This window comes from Cydia amplana, chromosome 16 (genome assembly GCF_948474715.1).
Source record: "Cydia amplana chromosome 16, ilCydAmpl1.1, whole genome shotgun sequence".
In the NCBI taxonomy this organism is placed as follows: Eukaryota; Metazoa; Arthropoda; class Insecta; order Lepidoptera; family Tortricidae; genus Cydia; species Cydia amplana.
In genome coordinates this window covers 8,021,053-8,039,905 of record NC_086084.1, presented here as the reverse complement: position 1 = coordinate 8,039,905, position 18,853 = coordinate 8,021,053, and the positions used below count along the sequence as shown (strand labels likewise).

Here is an 18,853-nt window from a genome sequence, read left to right as displayed (position 1 = left end):
TATAATTAAAGCCTGACCACCATTGTCAAGAGGGCGCTGTTATTTTCATGTATAGGGTGCCAGTTCAGTATAGTATGAAAAAAATAGTTCCAGTGAAATTCCGCAACATGGCGCGTGATCATGTACTTATTCCTGGTCAGGCTTATTATATAGGTCAGTAATTTTCTTTCAGTCGCCTAAAATAAAGTTAGACAGTGCCATCCAGGGTTTGTTTCTGAAGATACTCGCGAGATGCCAAAATTCTGTCGTCATAATACGTGAATTAAATATTTTACAGCGAAACTTGTAATTGTTGATATGGTGTTGCATCCGATTCGTAATACATGACGAACCTAAAACAATACAAAATAACGTAAATTACAAAAGTAAAAGAACCATTAATGACTAAATTAAGCGATTACCCTTTTCCATTTACACATAGATGGCGCCATAGAAAATGCGACTAAAACAGGGTGAAAAAGCGCCATCTACAATGAACTTTTTTATTTCGAAACAAGGATATATATAGTTACATATAGGTTGAGATAGATAAGTCCTAAGAGAAATAAATAAGTTATCAATTAATTTCAACTTACCCTAGTATAACAACACACACTGAATTAATGGCCGCGCTCAATAAATAAAAAGCGCCCGGAAAATCGTGTATTGTCAAATTATAGAGTGTATTATATATCAACGGCGCTATGATCGGGCACACCGACTCCATAGTGCAGAGGAGCGCGAACACCTTCGCTATGTCTTCTAGCGGCACCATTTTGGACAAGAAAGATCGTATCAGCGGAGCCGATATGACTCTTACGAAAGACACTGATGTAACTGAAAAGATGAATGTTTTATTGAGCCCGAGTCAAACTGGAGAAATTATAGGCCTGATTTAAGTGGACACATCAAATCTGTGTCACAGGGACACAATGAAGTCCAAGGCGCTATAGACCCGGACCGCGGCCCTGTTTCTTTGGAACTGGCACCGGGAGTGCTGAATGCCGTTGTTAATTTTGATACAATAAGCAAGGTAAAAGCTGTGTATTTGTGGATGGTACTTTCAATGATGGTTTTTTTGTGGGTAGGTCCAACAATTAATGCCAAAGAGAACCAAAATGTAAATTTCTTTCTCCATTGAGCTCATGGTGCTTGCACGCGGAGCATGTAAATAGTTTGTGCTTGTTAAAGCACTTGCATAGATTATATGCATTACGTAAACAACGGTACCTAATAAGTATACAAAAGTACACGGGGCCTGCTTACAGTAGCATGCTCGCCCACAACAAAGATATACACTAACTTAGTGATTTAAACTATTGAAATACTTACGATACATGTGCCATGTAGTCACTGCAAACGTCTTTATTAAGCAATCGACCACCGAAGAGATAAACGACACGATTGCCAGCGGCACATCACCCAAGCCAAGAGCGCGTTGAAAAATGTATATTCCCAAAATAGATCCCAAGAAGGCTATTAAAGTATTTGCCGCAGTAAATAGAGTATATTCCTTCATCGCCCAATGTAGCTTCTCTCTTGTATACAGGTAATCTAAGCTGAATGTCCCGTAGAGTATAAAAATTGTAAAAGTATTTGCTAGTGTGAGAAGGAAAATCTTAGCTCTTCCGTGGTTTGGTCGGCGCTTAAAGCATTCGGTCACCATTTCTTTGACTAGAAGAAAATCTAGGACTGAGCATAGTCCTCCCTGAAATCAAATCATTATTTTTAATAGGAGAAAGTAATATGAATATAAAGATAGTAATCTAATCCTTATCACAGAATAAATAATAGTCCTAAGTACAGAAGACTCACTCTCTAACAAAACGCGTCTGTTACGATCAGCACAGATATGACCGCTACGTGGCGACCTTATACGAGATTGAAATTAAGAAATTGGCAATCGTTATAAAGAAAGTAAACAATATTCTAATAAAAATTATTTCCAAATACCTGTATTGCCCCTGTTAAAGACTCAATCAAGCAGATATTCGTGAAAGCGTACGCGGCTACATACAGAGCCGTTACGATAAGTAGTAAATACACATTTCCAACGTAGCCGAGGAGATACGAACTCATTATAGAACCTACGATGCTCCCTGCTGATATCGCTCCCTCGACCACTGTCATTCTAAAAGTAAAATAAAGGTCTGAGCTGAGACTATGAAAATATTAAACCGACCATTATTAACACCAATTACCAAAATCTGGGCACATGCCTCCTCTCAACATGGTACAATAGGATAACGGCTATTAGTCCTCACGCTAGATTCATTATGACTATTTATGACGAGAAGGGTAGGCCCAAGGACTGTTCCAAACTGGATGTCCTGTCATTGTCCATTCCGTGTGCAAATGTGCATGTGCCATGCTGCAAGATGTGTGCCATTCTGTTGAGGCGCGAAATATTGACCTTACGACGTGACGTAGCTTAGCTTGTGTATCTCTATTCGCGGGGTTTTCAGCTATTTAGGGAATAGGAAACAGAGCGTTCCAATTACTATAGCGAAGAATCACCCTGTAAGACAGAAACAAACGTAGCTATTCCAACGTACCGCCATCAACGATATATTTAAAAATCTTCATCATTTAAAATGAATTAGACAAGAGAAATCCAGCTTGAGTTAAAGAATCTTGGTTAGGCCCCTTGAAATAAACAAAGCCGATAAAGAGATTAGATATCTACCCCTTCACAATCGAAGTACCCTCCACACGTATTAAATCACAAAAACTATTAGTTAAGTAAGTCTACCGTTTATCTGATGCGGTTGGTAAGAAAAGAAGTCATTAGGTATTTAAGAAGTTACGTATATTATGGTCGGTTTGGTAAGTCAAAATGTAACATAAGGTATAATCAAGTTTTAGTCCCAAAACTCAGCTACCTCCTATAAGAAAATCACCGCGCAACATCTTTCCCAACCGCCTGAGACAAGTGGTAGACCTATAGATATAGTAAGATGTTAATGTTCTTTCTCATAGCTATTTGTGCACAGGCATTGCAATTTACTGCTTGCATGCACTGCTTTTAGAATGAAAATAAACATACAGTCTACTGTAATGATCCCAAAACAAGCGATCTAGCCAAGGTGACAATCGCTTGCGCTTCGCCATCGAATCGCTTTGTCTCTCTATCACTCTTCTATTAGTGTAACAGTGACAGATGCGCTTCGTTCGTTTCGGGGCGTTAACGATTGGCATGTTGTCTACGGGGCCAGTAGCCCACTGCGGCGCACGCCCCCGCCGCACATTATTATAAATGCGAAAAAATCTGTCTGCTTGGTACCTTTTAATGAAAGTCATGTGGATTGTAGAAACCGTCACCCCTAGGTTGGTATGGATCCCGGATAGCCCAGCTATAGTTTGAAAATCGAAAGAATGGCACTAATGGCACTATTGGCGTGCGCGGCGTGTGCCTCAGTGGATTTTACCGTGATAGAACAGCCTCTACTAATCTTGTTTACCTAAGTGATCTCTTATCTGTCGTAGTAATGTCGCTGATATAACAATATGCTCCGGTTATCAACACAGTGAATCCTCCTGTGAAGGAAAATGGAAGCACCGCCAATATGAACCACCACGGGCCATAGTCATCCAACATACTGTACACCACTGTCAACATTGATGTCACTGTTAAGCCTAGAAATAATTTTAGTGGGAATAAAATTAAAAGAAGATTTCACTGAATTAGAGGCAACCGCCTAGCAGAGGATTATTCGGCGATAAACAAAAATTAACCTTAATTGTATGAATTTAGAGTTGCAATCCCAGTAACGACCTATAAGGCGGGACCACTCAGGTACTTACCGCCTCGCAAGAATATTGCCGCGCGAAGCAGCTCGATCTGAGGACGTTGCCTCGCTTGAGGCATTGTGGCCTCGCAAGCGTTAGCGTCGAACGTACCGTACCTATATGCCATATACGCCTATACACATGCAGCGCCTGAGGCATAGCAGGGGAATTACCTCGCAAGGCGGCTCTTTCTGTGTGGGCCTATTAACAGCAAAGGGTGTCCACTTGTAAAATGTTTGATGAATCACTACTAACAATAGTAACCAAGAACAGGTGAGCAGGTATTGAAATTGCAACTGTAACAACATACTATTAAGTGTCATGATTGAATATCCTCAAAGTTTCCCTGTCAAGTGCAAACTAGGGCTCGCGGTCGCGTCCGGATTTCGTGCACCCGTTGCCGGGGCCCCGTTCTCGTGCTACACGAAACCGGATTTGTGGCCCGTTCGGAACGGGTAATTAAAGTCCGTGTACCCGTGTTACCCGTGTGTCCGGATCCACGGATATTAATTACACGCGGGTCCGGCCCGTTCTCGACGTACAGTGTCGATCGGACGCGTTCTTTTTAAGAACGAAAATTAGTCTCAAGAACGAAAGATAAATACCTATTGAATACTAGCTGTTGCCCGCGAATTCGTTCGCGTGGATTTGTATGTTGGTGGTAATATATTTTACATGAGAATAGAGCATTATGCAGCAAAAGATAGCAGTCTTCTTCTTCTTCTTTATTTGTCATGCCCTAACAAAAGAGTAGGTACAACAGGCTGACTTAATGCCGCTAATGGACCTAATTTCAAAATTAGTAATTAAACTTTTTTTTGCGTTCCTCGAAAGTCTAAAATTTTCCATGAGTGGAAAGAAATAAATATTTCATTTTTCACAGTTTATAATAAACAATAACAAGCAAAACGAAAAAAAAAACAGAACATTAACAACTAGGTAAAACTATAAATGCAATTCAGATTAAAAACGTTGACCGGCGGTGTGGCAAACTCAAACCTTATTAATGACTAATGACTCTAATGAGTACTTGTGAGTTCAAAAGCTGCCCCTTCTAAAATAACTAAATAAATACCACTCTTACCTTGTTTGTAAAACAGCACGGCTAATTCTTCAACTTTCCAAACAAAAGGTATGCCTGGTAAAATACCAGTGTCAAAGGGAATCAGGGTGTCAGAGTCAATATTATTAGTAAAAATTGCCACGGGGAACCATTATTCTCTTTTTCTGCACGTGCGACGTTAATCCTACTTACTTCTTTACTACAAAACAAAAGACTGCTGCCCTAATATGTAGATAACGAATAACTCAATAGTTCTTTCACTTAACACGACTTCAAAGACGTTTTATTTATTTTAAGTACCTATCTCTATCAATATTTAGTACAGGTAGTTACGTACCTAAATACCATAAAAATAATTAATAATTATGAAGACGATATCCAGTTGCATCTGTCTGCCTAATCCTGATAGTAGTAGTCGAGCTATTTGCAACATAATTTATACTGAGCCTTCTTATACTTGGTAGTAGACAACCTAGAGAGGAAACCTCATATGATTAAACTAATACAAAAAGCACTGTACATAAATAATAGGCGTTAAAGCTGTAACATAATTAAAAAAAAACCTTTATTATTCTCTTAGGTAATCTATATACAGGGTGGAAAGATAAGTCGGGCCCTGGAGGGAAACTACCTTAAATCCTTAAGCTGGCTCATTTTACTTAAAGGAGACATTCCTTTATTTTTAAAAAGAAACAAAACTGCATTCAAAGATTTTCTAAAACTCGCTTTCATCGCCCGGGACTCGAACCGACTAAAAATTCCAAAAAATAAAAACTCGCAATTTTATTCTACTAGTCGATACAGTTAATGTTAATGATAACATTTCTCCAAGAAATATTAGGACTTACACTCGTCTGTCGTACAAAATATCCATAAAATACTTAGTATATAAATAGTAAATATCTTTAGTACTCAAGATTTTTTTAGACAAGCCAAATTGAAGAAAAAAAGAAAAATACTTTGAATGCAGTTTTGTTTCTTTTTAAAAATAAAGGAATGTCTCCTTTAAGTAAAATGAGCCAGCTTAAGGATTTAAGGTAGTTTTCCTCCAGGGCCCGACTTATCTTTCCACCCTGTATAACAATAAAAATCTATACATGAGTTTTCTAAGTTGTAAGCTATAAAGTTGTACATATTTTTCTTAGTTTTCTTAAAATAAACTGTTAAATTTTTTTTTTATAAAACCAGTAGTGTGCCGAATTATGGTCTTACAATACAAGAATACTGTAGGTACTAGTTTTGTATTCAATAACGCCCTTACTCGAATATAATCATTATAAATATAACCGATGCAAAAAAATATAACTCGACATTGATTCAAATATATTTAAGTACCTATTCGTATTCGTACGCAATATAACATAATTTTTTACATTTTATAATGAATTAATGATACCTAGGTACTTATTTCTTTCAACTCAAAACTCAAACCGGCCCGCGTGGAACGGTCCACTCGGTCCGTCGGCGCTGTGTATTCAATACCCGAATGGAGCCGAGATTCGGATCCGAACGCACTACACGGGGGAACGGACTACACGGGGGAACGGACTACACGGGAACGGACTTCGACGGGTTCGGGTAGTTCGGACGCTTAGCACCGCCGGGGCTAAGAACACGGACGCACGGGTTGGCGGGTAGCACGGATATCGGGAGCCCTAGTGCAAACAGTTGACAATTATCTGTTACATATGTATGTATAGCTAGCACAAGTACTGTGACACATGATGCATAATTATAAGAATGACTACATAAATTATTCTTAATTATAAAGTCAAAATAGAAATGGTCTCGCATTTATAATGTATTGTGGTATTCATTCCTTGCCAAAAATTTGTAAGGTCATCAATTATTACAACCAAATAACATACATATATTATGTATTATTATCACACATACCCTGACAAATCACTTTTGGACAACACAGGAATACCAGATCAGATATAGGTGCCGTCAACTTTCTTGAACAAGTGACCTTGCCTGTAGATTTGTTTAATCCTATAATTATTTGTGTGACAGAGATGGAAATACAGTACACTGTTGTTGTTAAACTGTTGTACTGTATTTCCATCTCTGTCTTGGCACTTATGTTCAAGATCACTAGTTCAAGAAGTTTGCCGCACCTATATCTCCCAAATAAATAGATAATTCAGTAAATCAAGTATAGCCTGAGTTCATCCCTGGGGCTTCAGTTTTCTACATGTCAAATTTGACTAAAATTTGTTAGTATTAAACTAGTGGATGTGTGCAAGCCAGACAGAATATCAAGATTTATTTTGATCAAGATATATTCATGTCTATACAATTCACCCTCCAAACTCTATTATAAACCCCAGAACAAATTAGTTAACCCACATTTACTCATATATTTATTTATAGATACAGTTTACAATCTGGATGTATATTTTTAAAGAAGATTCAGATTCCAAACAAAGAAAAAAGTCCACAACACAATCTACACCATATTAACATCAAATCAACCACACAATCTGCACCATATTAACATCAAATTAATAATTGATCTAACATGGCTAAAACCAGATTTTAAGGCCCAATGATCCAACAACACTACTCCAAGGCTCTACTAATAGTTGTCTTCAGTTTTTTATTACTACTTATTTCACATAACAGTTGCAAGTGGCATATCAACTGGTTACATTTAACTAATATGCCATAATAAAATGGATGTGTGTGGTCTTAATGAATCTTTTCTGTTAGCCACTGTTATGTTAATGTAAGCAGTTATATTTCATTCTTAGCCTACAAAGAGACTTTCATTCTTCCATCCAGCAGTTAGAACTACACTATTTTTGCTAGTATAGTATAATATCCTCCCAAGGCCCAGCCATACAAATAAAATACCCAAAATTTGCCACTGAAAATCGAACCTACAGTGCAGGGAATAGAGTTGATTTTTATTTGTTTGATAATTAAACGAAACAAATGAAATGCAACCCTGTTCCAATTGAATATGGTTTAAATTTCATTGAACTGAAGAAGTACTATAGGTAGGACCTTGGGCCTTAGGAGGATTAAAACTTCATGTAAAAAATCAAATCAGGGTGAACAGGCACCTTCTGGGCAGGCTCGCTCCATTGTAGGCCACGTTTTCGCCTCGGCTAGTCTGTGGCCATGAGTAAGCCCATTTATAATTTAAAAAAAGCAGCTTATATTTGAGGAAACTGGATACTACTTACCAAGCAATGGCCAGACAACTAAAGGTTTCCGGCCATGAGTATCAGACCACACACCTAGAAATAGGGAGAGGACAGCAGGAACTAGTGCCTCTATCACTGTCCTCACCATTGAAATAAATGTTGCATATTTCTGGACTTCCTCCTCCAGCTTGCGAGTGTCATTTGTTTTGTCTGGTAGTAGAAATCCTTTGCATTCGTCTTTACTATAGTTAAGAGTATGTACGCAAGTACGATATAATAGAATGTTATTAATAGCAGTTCCTATAAAAAGAAAAATAATGTTATTAATACAACGCGCATTTATTCTACGAGATGGCTTGGTAAATAAAAACTAGCAATACCTGAAAGAGCTATGCCCATTAATGTTAAGAATAAAGGCACTTCCATCGTAATCTTAAATGGTCTACCAGGTAGCTCACTAATGGTATTTGTAGTTCCACTGGCCTCAAACTCATTATCACTAATTGTATCATTATTATTTACAGACATTATTTTTAAAGCAACAATAAATGTACGTAATGATTACTTTATGTTATCTAATTTATGGAGTATCATCTATCTAATCATCACGGTGATTATTTAATTTGGTTCATAAGGAAACAAAACAAAACAAATATACTTGGTCAACCAGATCTTGACAGTAGAAAAAGGCGGCAAATTTGAAAAATGTAGGCGCGAAGGGATATCGTCCCATAGAAAATTTGAATTTCGCGCCTTTTTTTACTGACAAGATTTGGTTGACCAGCTATATCTGCTAAAACATGGCTATAGCTGGTCAACCAAATCTTGTCTGTGAAAAAAGGCGCGAAATTCCAATGTTCTATGGGACGATATCCCTTCGCGCCTACATTTTTCAAATTTGCCGCCTTTTTCTACTGTCAAGATCTGGTTGACCAAGTATAAAACACTAGTAGTGCTCAATAAACAAATGCTTGCACACGATGCATATATAGCCAGTCAAACAACTGTGTCAGTAGAAAAAGGCGCGAAATTTGAATTTCCTAGAGGATAATATAGGGAAAATCCTTTGCGCATTTTTTAAATTTGCCGTCTTTTTCTACTGACAGAGATGGCTTGACAGACTATATCCAGCAAGTACACGCGCGATTAATTTCGGATAAAACCGGTTTGTGCTTCACTGGCGCGTGAAATAAATTCTGTCGTGGTCTATGCATTTGAATTTTGTCTATGCTATGAAAAGCTTCAAATAAAAAAAATAGGCGAGCGTTTCGGACAAAATTATAACGCTTTGCTCAACTTAATTCTATGTATTTGTACCGGTTACAGCAAATCCTCAAGATCGAATTTATTCAAGGTACGTTAACAGTTTACTTAAAAGAAAAACTTAAATTATAAGCCGCCCAAATGTCAATCGACAGCTTTTTGATGAGTCGTCCTCAATGCCTGTCATCATAACCACATCGCCGACGGTCTAGAAGTTTTACTGTTATTTTTATAATCATCGGTGTTAAAATCGTTGTTAACTAATTTTACTTTAAAAGGTTGTTAATTTATCATGTACAGTAGAAGCCTACATGTTTTACATTGAATTCACCGTTCAGTATACGCGATGGCCTATTTTTAGATCGGCTTTTTTTCTGTAAATTTTTGTTCGGACATAACTTATGTTTTTGTTGCAGGGTTGAATATTGCACTTTAAAGATGGCAGTAAACGTATATTCAACTAACGTGACTTCGGAGAATTTGTCTCGACATGACATGTTGGCGTGGGTGAACGACTGCTTGCAGTCCAGCTTCGCCAAGATCGAGGAACTGTGCACAGGCGCCGCGTACTGTCAGTTCATGGACATGCTGTTCCCTGGCAGCGTGCCCATGAAGCGCATTAAATTCAAAACGAATCTAGAACATGAGTACATACAAAACTTCAAAATTTTACAAGCTGGCTTTAAAAAAATGCAAGTGGACAAGGTAAGTTTTCATTTCCTTTCTCGGAAGTTTTACATTATGTCGTCACAGTAAATTATAAAATAATTACCAACTATTAGGCTACTTTCTCTTTTGTGACAGATTTTTTACAGAAGTGGTTTTTAAATCTATGATTGATTAATTCAGTAATGTAAGTTATGAACATATTATCTAGGCATATTGTAATTCCATCTTTTCAATGAATGCTTGATAAATTACAAATTCTTTTTTAATGAATGTTTGGCAAAAATATGCACCCAGCAATAAATAATAGCATGTGAATCATTGTTGATAATTAACATATTTGTCATGTGATTCAATTAGTAATTGGGACATATTTAAACTGATGACTGAACAGTATTTTTATTTTATTGATGGGCACTAGATACTGATTAATTTATCAGCAGGAGGGCCTTAGTGGTGGGGGATTATGGCCAGTCACAATCACACCCTTTCCTCGAAAGTCGAAAGTTTATTAAAAACAGGATCAAAACATAGTTCATAAGAGAGCACTTTTTTTAAGACCACTCATTTTATAGGTAATCCCCGTGGACAAGCTGATCAAAGGGAGGTTTCAAGACAACTTTGAGTTCTTGCAGTGGTTTAAAAAGTTTTTCGATGCAAACTATGATGGACGCGAGTATGACGCTTTCGAGGCGCGGGGCGGCTTTATGATCGGGTCGGGCGCGTGCGAGACGGGCGTGCCCCTGTGCGCCGGCGCGCTCGCGCCTGTGCCTGCGCCCGCGCAGCGCGTGCGCCGCGTCGCGCCGCCCTCCGGCAGTACGTCCTACGACTCATGCACGATCCGCCACTGACCACTCGTGCATACCCAGAAACGTCCGTTATCAGAAACATGATTAACTTTCTGAGTATGTCCCGAGTGCCTGATCCCGGCCTCGGCCGCCACTGTAGTTTGCGTCGTCATTTTATTTTACTTTCCTCTTTTTTTCTTTTGTAGATAGTACCCATTGACAAACTGGTGAAGGGTCGTTTCCAGGATAACTTTGAGTTTTTGCAATGGTTCAAGAAATTCTTTGATGCCAACTACGGAGGCACGGATTATGACGCGCTGGCCGCCCGGGAGGGACTCCCGATGGGGCACGGGGGCGCCTCGGCGCCGCGCGGGGGCCCCGGCCCCAAGAAGCCCGTGGCGCCCGTCGCCAGGGTGCCGGCCAGACCCCAAACCAGTACTATTTTGTTTTCTTTTTTACGCTTTAGTTGTGCTTCACTCGTCAATGACACTCCTAAAACAAGTGATCAATTGTTAAAATATTAGTCTATTTACGTATATGAACCATTGCATTTATACAATTGTCAAAAATATATTATTTTACTATCATTTTACTTATACTTGAAGCGAAAAATAATATATTTAATGGGTATTTAGTATACTTATGCTTAATTCTGTTCTCTATTACTAATATCACATATTTCAAAGTTGCATGATCCTCACAGTCATAATTATTTAATTTATTTCACTTTATTACAATTGTGTAAATATGCACAGACATATTGTATTTCAGTCTGTCTAATATATTCAGTATTTTAATTGTATATATGATTAATTACATGCAAATGATATACTATTTGAAATATCATGTATATAATTTATATTTAAACTTTGCATGAATAACAAAAGTAAATGATCAGTAGGAAGCAAACACACAGCATAAACATATGCCAAGAAGTGTACTAAAGTGCATTCAGTTTTTGTTAATCACCTTTTTCTTATGTTTTTGGCTATCATAAAATTATTATTTGTATTTAAATTCATCAATCTTAGTATTCTATGAAAATGTTAAACCCATTTACAATTTAAACATGATGATGAAACACCAAGAAAAAGATTTCTTTTTTTGAACACATACAGAAGTAAATGACGTTTTTATGTTTTACAGTCGGCAAGGCCAACACCGCGGTGCGGTCGCCCCCTGTGAACCTCGCCAGGTTAAATCAAAGTGCGAAAGGCGACTCTAAAGCTCTGGATGAACTGAACCTTCAGGTATTACTATTGTTACCTATTTTAATTTTACATGTACTTAACAACGCTATTTTCGAAGAGTTAGGTCTCGGAAGATGTCTGGCCCGAGGGCGCAGAATTCAACTTATAATAGGCTACGTGACTAATTGTCATTTATGGTATCAATCGATCGGGTTTGTTTTTAGGATCAAATGTCTATATGAGACCCATTGCATTAGAGGAACACAAAAGTCAGACAGTCGCACTTCACTTGCGAAACGGCCCCTCACAAAAGGATAAGTGAACGTGACGTCAAGGTCACTGAGATCCCATCTTGTAGTATGGTCAAAACAAGAAAATTGGGTTTTTGTCCGTGAAATATTGCGTTTATTTATATACCTATATAGTTGCTATACAATATTTTTTTTGATAAAATGTAAGGGTTTTTGGAGGTTAAAAAAAACTTAAACTTTGAAACTTTCAGGTCCTGTATTTTTGTAACATTTCTGTATTTTCTTTTAATATCCACATTATTTTGATAAATTGCTCATTTGCTATCTATTTTACTAGATTTTGTTATAAAATTCAACATGTGTCATCATCCCTATTCATTACGACCGACGATCGACCACGCAGTTTCGTCACATGAGTAAAATTGAGCAGAACCAATCCTTATGAATTCGTTCGTATTATTATAAATTTCTAGATTCCTAATAGGTCCCTATGTCGTCGTAACATTCTGTTTTTACATTTCCGTCGCCAATTTTAAATATTTGTTTCAATAAAAAAACTGAGGGGCGACAGGCCGACAGCGCCGAATGGAAAAAGAGGAGAGGCCTTTGTCCAGTAGTGGGACAATACAGTAGAATAGATACACCCTATGAAAGTATATTAACCTTTTCGACGCCGTGTCAAACACAAAAGCTGTCACACTGACGCCACGTCACCGAAGTGTCAAAACTGAAATTGAACTTTATGCATATGCATGTAGGTCTATGTTGCTCTGTGGTCTGTGACCGATTAATCGGTCTTTGGAGTTGAACCTACGGTGCGGATATATCGGTCATTTAGGTTAGGTTAATGAAAAACAACAGTTACTTTGTACATTATTTTTATTGTTATTTATAATGATGTAACCGTTGTGCAGGTAAACGAACTAAAAGCCACAGTAGATGGCCTTGAGAAGGAAAGAGATTTCTACTTCGGGAAACTCAGGGACATAGAGGTGATCTGTCAAGAAATGGAAGAACAGCAAACTGGCCCAATTGTTCAAAAAATCCTCGACATATTATATGCGACTGAGGTAAGTGATCACTGCGCTGGACTTTTTGAAAACATGACGATGGTAGCAAATAAGACCGATTTACACATGTTAGTTTTCCTTGTGTAAGCAGGTTACGCTATTATTGTTACGAATGAGACACTAATGGCGTTATTCATAAACGACTGCTAACTTAATCAGTTGATGAACGTCATTTGACCGTAGTTATGCAGAAAACGACCAATTCAATTTTTTTATTAATGTAGAAAGCGACCAAAGCCACTGAGTTAGGGTGTAAGTCACTTTGACAAAAATAAAAAGTTGGTCGTTTTCTGCATAACTACGGTCATTTGTCCCTATCTCTCGTTATGCCATAAAGAGGGACAAAATGACGATCATCAGCTGATTAACTTAGCAGACGTTGTATGAATAACGCCGTAAATTTATTTTTTTAACAAATAGCTTAAAAGTAAGTAAAGTATATCCGACCTAAGCCTGCGGGGAATATGAAGCGGTCACCCTAGCAGGCAGACGCTGGTGACTGCGGAGCGGAGCTGTTATTGTTGATGTTATTATTTAAAACATTCCTGTACCCTTTGAATCAGTGTAAAAGTATTGTTGACTTTAGGTATAATTTGTAAACAAACACTCTTTGAGGATGTCCTGTTATTATTCTAATAATTCACTGTGACATTGTCCTTGTTTTATATACGACGTGCAATTACCTACGACCTAAATAATGGTAGTTGAAATAAACATGATTTACAAAAGCTTTTATTAGTTGTGTTTTCTGACCTATGCATTAAAGATGTTTACATCGACGTTACTACTACAAGGTCCCTTCTTAATACAAACCTACGCGTTTACCTTCTTTAACTAAAATTTAGGCTTATGCCTGACAATATTGGGCCAACGAAGTCTAAGCAAAGGTAGGCCGCTGTCTCTCCCTTAGCCCCCTTCTCTAAAGCTATACAGGGGAACAAGATAGCGATATCGCTTATTCCTTTTAACATATAAAGAATTGCGTCCCATAAATAGAGCCATAGCATGGTTGATTACGAGCCCTAGACCTCGTATTAACATATTTCCGACTATGTTAACAATATAAATGTGAATGGTTGCAGGATGGATTCGCGCCTCCCGAGGAGATCGACGGGGACAACCCGCACCCACCCGAAGAGGACGAGTATTGAACAGACCCGCTATCATGGTCGCATTTTTATCACCTGTCATGCCATGCGTCACATTCGCACTTACATATTTGTTAGAACGCGACAGCCATGGTGACAAATGATAAAGAGCCGGCCATCTTAGCCCTACAGGACTTCACATGTAACATCTATGCGTATCATAGTGCTCTTTGTATATTAACTCGGAATTATCTTGCTTAACCAACACCCGTATCGAGTGCTTAGTATTTCACAGCCGATGAGTCGTGACCGGTGTACATTGCAACCTCGGCTCGTCTACGGACCGCAACGTTAACCCTTTCACTGCGTGTGACGCGATATCGCGCTACTAATTAGCTATAATAGCTATATCTGGCAAGGTATCTCCGGTGAGAGATAACATCATTTTCTGTTAGTGTATGTAGTAATTACGACAATTCGTCACTATTTGCTAAAATACAGCTTGACTTAAGAATCAAGTGTAGTAAATTATATTTTTTATAAGAGTAAATTTTTTGCATTGAAGGAAAAAGTGCACTATTACTGTTTTAGTATTCAGAAAGTTCTTATGACTACTCAAAGTGCAACTGTCTAATGGGGGGTCAGACACACAAAGTTACTAAAACTGACACCACTATTATGATTTACAAAATTATCTAAAACTCTTGAATAAGGAATTCATTTTCTTAATACACACATGTCTCTTCGAAAACTAAATAAATTTACAGCTGTTTTGTATCTGGCTGTGTCATACCTAAGTGCATTACTTTAACTTTAAACACTGAGCATTGTTTCTTGACTGATTCTGTCTATATCTGTGTAAGTTGTTTCGATGGTATAAATCTTCTTGTATTGTTTACTCTGTGTCGGCGAGGGAAGTGTTAGCTGTGCAGTGTGGTGCAGAATGTGTGCTTCTTAATGTCCTTGTATTTATCACTTTGGGCCGCCGGTGCCTATTTACGTGCATTTAGTAGGTTGTTAATTATGAAATGTTTACTGTTATTGTACTTGTTTAATTCTGTTGCAATTTCGCAGTTTTCTGAAGTATATTGATATCAAAATCGTTAGAATAAAGTGATGAAAATGTTAGATCTGATGGCCGGGGTGGTTACTCCGCGACGGTCACGAGCAATGTCGTAAAATTTTGTAAGTTTGGCATGTAACTGTACTGTTATAGACGGCTGTGGAAGTGTATTGTAGGTAATCGTTTGGTTTATTTGTCCGGGCCCAGTATTAAACGATGTAGTTAAGACTAAAGGACATTAATTGAACCGAGATATCCGTAATGGTCCGTGTAAAGATATATACCTACTACAGTTGTTAACATAGTAAACCAATACACGAGAATAACTTATTTGTCTGCCCTTTTTTTCAATGGAATTAACTAAATCAATAGAAATAAGTTTGTCACGATTTCCTATGATAGCGTGCTTGCAGTTGCACCCAGACCAGGCTAGGTCGATCACAAGTCGAATCATATTCCTATTAGACGAGATATTTGAGTAGATTTAGGTTATTGACATGATATAGATTTCTCCATTACATGTTTACATAATGTATTCATATTCATACTACCAATAATTCCAAAATTGCAGGTGTAGGCTCTATATATTTTTTAATTTACATACATGTCCTTGCAAAACAAAATTAACACTTGTTATATAAACCATAATTAATTTGGTCACTAAACGATTGAATTGAAATATTAAACAGCACTCTCATGAAGCCTGAATGAGATTGAGTGAAATTGGTATTTTAAGAAAGAGGGTTAAGTATGTTAAAAATATAAAAATTATATACAAGTGTAATACAAAAGCTACCTATACAAACCTTAATTCAATTGTGCAGAGTCTGCCCTATAAATACTATAATTTGCAAACATTTTCTATATTGCAAACATTACATTATTAATATCCATAAATCTGGAAAGTAATGTTTGCAAAATGTCCAGATATTTCATGTTTCTGTATATTTTATCATTTTAAATTTGTCTAGGTATCTAATAACTTTAAGATTATATTGATAAAACTGTATATCAAAATTATGCATGAACAAAATAAGGAGCCTAATAGATTTTAGCACAGTAATAATAAAATGTTAATTACTTTAACGATGTGCTAACACTGAAATTGAGGATGACACCAACAATTTGTTGACAGAAATTGATGAATACAATAATTTATTTTAACTTTTGCATTTATAAACTGCCTTAACATCAGATTTTCAATGCCTCTAATTTCAGATTGTAAATGTCTTATCAAATAAATAAATCTTTATTATATCGGTTTTGTTTCAATTGCAAAATTACCCTGCTTTCACTCATTTATTTTTTCACTACCGACCACATAGGCCAGGCGCCAATAGAATTCCAACTTTAGTATTCCGATTTAAGGTTCTAATTAAACGAGCAATGCGAAGCGCAAGGGCACTACCTAACTTAACGTAACTTTTGAACCCTCAACTTGGGTTTGGATTACACCTGATAAACAAAATTGTCGGGATATGATGTCAATAGTGGACTTATTAAGCATTAAAATAAAATGTTTCATAGCTCTTATACCTACTTTAGATTTTATTCATAAAAAAAACCCGACTTCACTCAAGACCAAATTAGGTAGGTACTTTCTACGAAAATATTTTAATTTGTGTTTTTCAAGTTGACAAACTATAAACTGAAATAAGAAGGAAGAAATTACCAAAACCTTCAGTGTCCAGAGTTGGGATCGAACCAAAGGACATGTTCATATTCGAGTTCTATGAACATAGCCGGTTTTGACACCCATACCTAAAGGGTATTAGAAGGCTATCTAGATAGCGGCCGCTTTTACTGCCAGCGCGAGCTACGACCGTAGCCGATGACGTTGTTATGTTTGTAGCCAAAAGCGTCTACGAACAGAAGAGAACCCGCCAAGCGGGTCGCGGGTCTTACACGGATCTCTAAATATCAAATTCCATCAATCCATCACGATGGAAGACGATAACTTCATTCGATAAAAAAACATGAAATTATAGTATAAGTATAGTGTGTCAAAGGTCTGTTTGATTTCAAACATAGACAGAGAGAATCATACTATCTTTGTCTTACACTAATACTACTAGTACTAGCACCCAAAGGAAAAGGATGAGTATAGTTTTTTTTGTTCCTATTTACTGACAAGATTTGGTTGACCCAGTATATATTCAGCTTTCCAAGACTTATGTTACACATGGATATGGGACCATAGTTTAAATTGTACCAAATGCACTGCATACATAAAAGTGCACATACCTATGCTTACACATTAACACACACATAATTATTAAATATTTAAAATAAAAATAAAACATACATATTCCATAAATTACATTATTCTTATTTGCTCAAGACCTGCTCAACCTCGGCTATCGCAAGTGCGAGATGCATGGCGTGACCTGGTGTCGGAGGCCACCTCAGGACTCAGTTTGGGTCGTTGCGTCACCGTAGTATGTACATTATTCATATGCCATTCCCGTGCGCGGGACAATCGTGTCCCGGGCAGTAGGTACTTGAAACGTTGAGCCTCCAGGCAATAAGGATGAGCAAAAGTAGCATCCGCACGGCACCACTACATATAAAGTTACGTTACGTGTACGTACGTTTCGATAAGTAAGTTACATAATATTATAATATAACATAACAAGACTGATATTAAATTAAAACAAAATAATATTAATAAAATATGTCAGAAATCTCTTAATTAAAACGTAATTCTAATATTTCTCACCATTAATAAAATAAGTCATACTTTAAACCGCCAGACCACTGCCATATATTAATTACATTCCTAACCGAAAAACACAAAATGTCAGGCGACGATTTTATACCTATGGTCTTATTTAAGATCAACTGACAAGTCGTTAACGGGCCGATTTTTATTTTTTGAAGTGAACACTTCTTTAGCGGCGCTGGGCACTTTTTGAGGTGGGGAAAAAATGATAAACTCGAGACAGCGTAAGGCGATCACGGGACCGTAAGGGGCGTATGGCGATCACGGGACCGTAAGGGGCGTAAGGCGATCACGTGACCGTTAGCCCCGTAAGGTGGCCACTCATAATTTAAATGGCATTTAAATCAATAAAGAAAAACTCAAATGTTATTTGACATTTATGTTGCGGACTCCTTTTCAAGACTCTTTACCTATGTTCAAATAATTTGACGTTGTCGGCAGTATGTAAATAAACATGTCAATGAAAAAGTGTGATCTTATTTGAGAATGATAATAATATATAATAAATAAATAGAATACCTCCGCTAAACGTATGTATCGTGTTTCCGGGCATCGGTAACATAGTGAGGTGAGTTTTCACTTCTATCGGCTCTCCCGGAGTGCAACCGTTGTTGCTTGTTTTTTTGTTGATTTTTATTCCGTCAGATTTTATTTGATTAAATTTGGCAAGTTGGAAGACCTTCATTCTGGGTGAAATAAACACGAAATCCCAATTAAGGACAAAAAAGTAATATTTGTAATTTTATCGAAATCTGACGAAAATGAA

The 18,853-nt window shown here is 37.3% G+C and overlaps 2 protein-coding genes across 4 annotated transcripts; one reads left to right on the top strand and one right to left on the bottom strand.

The window, feature by feature from the left end:
• Positions 1 to 243: 243 nt before the first annotated feature.
• Positions 244 to 8,593, bottom strand: LOC134655529 (probable peptidoglycan muropeptide transporter SLC46). The gene is made up of 7 exons (XM_063510999.1): positions 8,367 to 8,593; positions 8,026 to 8,286; positions 3,441 to 3,615; positions 1,933 to 2,110; positions 1,312 to 1,687; positions 576 to 816; positions 244 to 332 (listed from the first exon to the last, which is right to left on the bottom strand). The coding sequence occupies exons 1-7, from the start codon at positions 8,512 to 8,514 to the stop codon at positions 272 to 274; spliced, it is 1,440 nt and encodes a 479-aa protein (XP_063367069.1). The 5' UTR covers positions 8,515 to 8,593; the 3' UTR covers positions 244 to 271.
• Positions 8,594 to 9,218: 625 nt separating this feature from the next.
• On the top strand, positions 9,219 to 14,372 carry LOC134655528 (microtubule-associated protein RP/EB family member 1). 3 transcript variants are annotated; one of them, XM_063510997.1, is made up of 6 exons: positions 9,219 to 9,340; positions 9,666 to 9,954; positions 10,491 to 10,731; positions 11,850 to 11,953; positions 13,059 to 13,214; positions 14,297 to 14,372. In XM_063510997.1, the coding sequence occupies exons 2-6, from the start codon at positions 9,688 to 9,690 to the stop codon at positions 14,363 to 14,365; spliced, it is 837 nt and encodes a 278-aa protein (XP_063367067.1). In that variant the 5' UTR covers positions 9,219 to 9,340; positions 9,666 to 9,687; the 3' UTR covers positions 14,366 to 14,372. The 3 variants fall into 3 exon arrangements, with proteins under 3 accessions (XP_063367067.1, XP_063367066.1, XP_063367068.1); XM_063510996.1 differs by lacking the exon at positions 9,219 to 9,340 and adding an exon at positions 9,424 to 9,527; XM_063510998.1 differs by lacking the exons at positions 9,219 to 9,340; positions 10,491 to 10,731 and adding exons at positions 9,430 to 9,527; positions 10,910 to 11,138.
• The last annotated feature ends 4,481 nt before the right edge of the window (positions 14,373 to 18,853 follow it).

Bases quoted from the DNA above. Each gene is read 5' to 3' on its own strand.
- LOC134655529 (XM_063510999.1), bottom strand. From the start codon at position 8,514: ATGTCTGTAAATAATAATGATACAATTAGTGATAATGAGTTTGAGGCC. The intron at 8,287-8,366 runs GTATTGCTAGTT...TTCTTTTTATAG, and splicing joins AATGGGCATAGCTCTTTCAG to GAACTGCTATTAATAACATT. The intron at 333-575 runs GTAAGTTGAAAT...GTATTGTTTTAG, and splicing joins GTGTGTGTTGTTATACTAGG to GTTCGTCATGTATTACGAAT.
- LOC134655528 (XM_063510997.1), top strand. From the start codon at position 9,688: ATGGCAGTAAACGTATATTCAACTAACGTGACTTCGGAGAATTTGTCT. The intron at 11,954-13,058 runs GTATTACTATTG...ACCGTTGTGCAG, and splicing joins TGGATGAACTGAACCTTCAG to GTAAACGAACTAAAAGCCAC. The intron at 13,215-14,296 runs GTAAGTGATCAC...GAATGGTTGCAG, and splicing joins ACATATTATATGCGACTGAG to GATGGATTCGCGCCTCCCGA.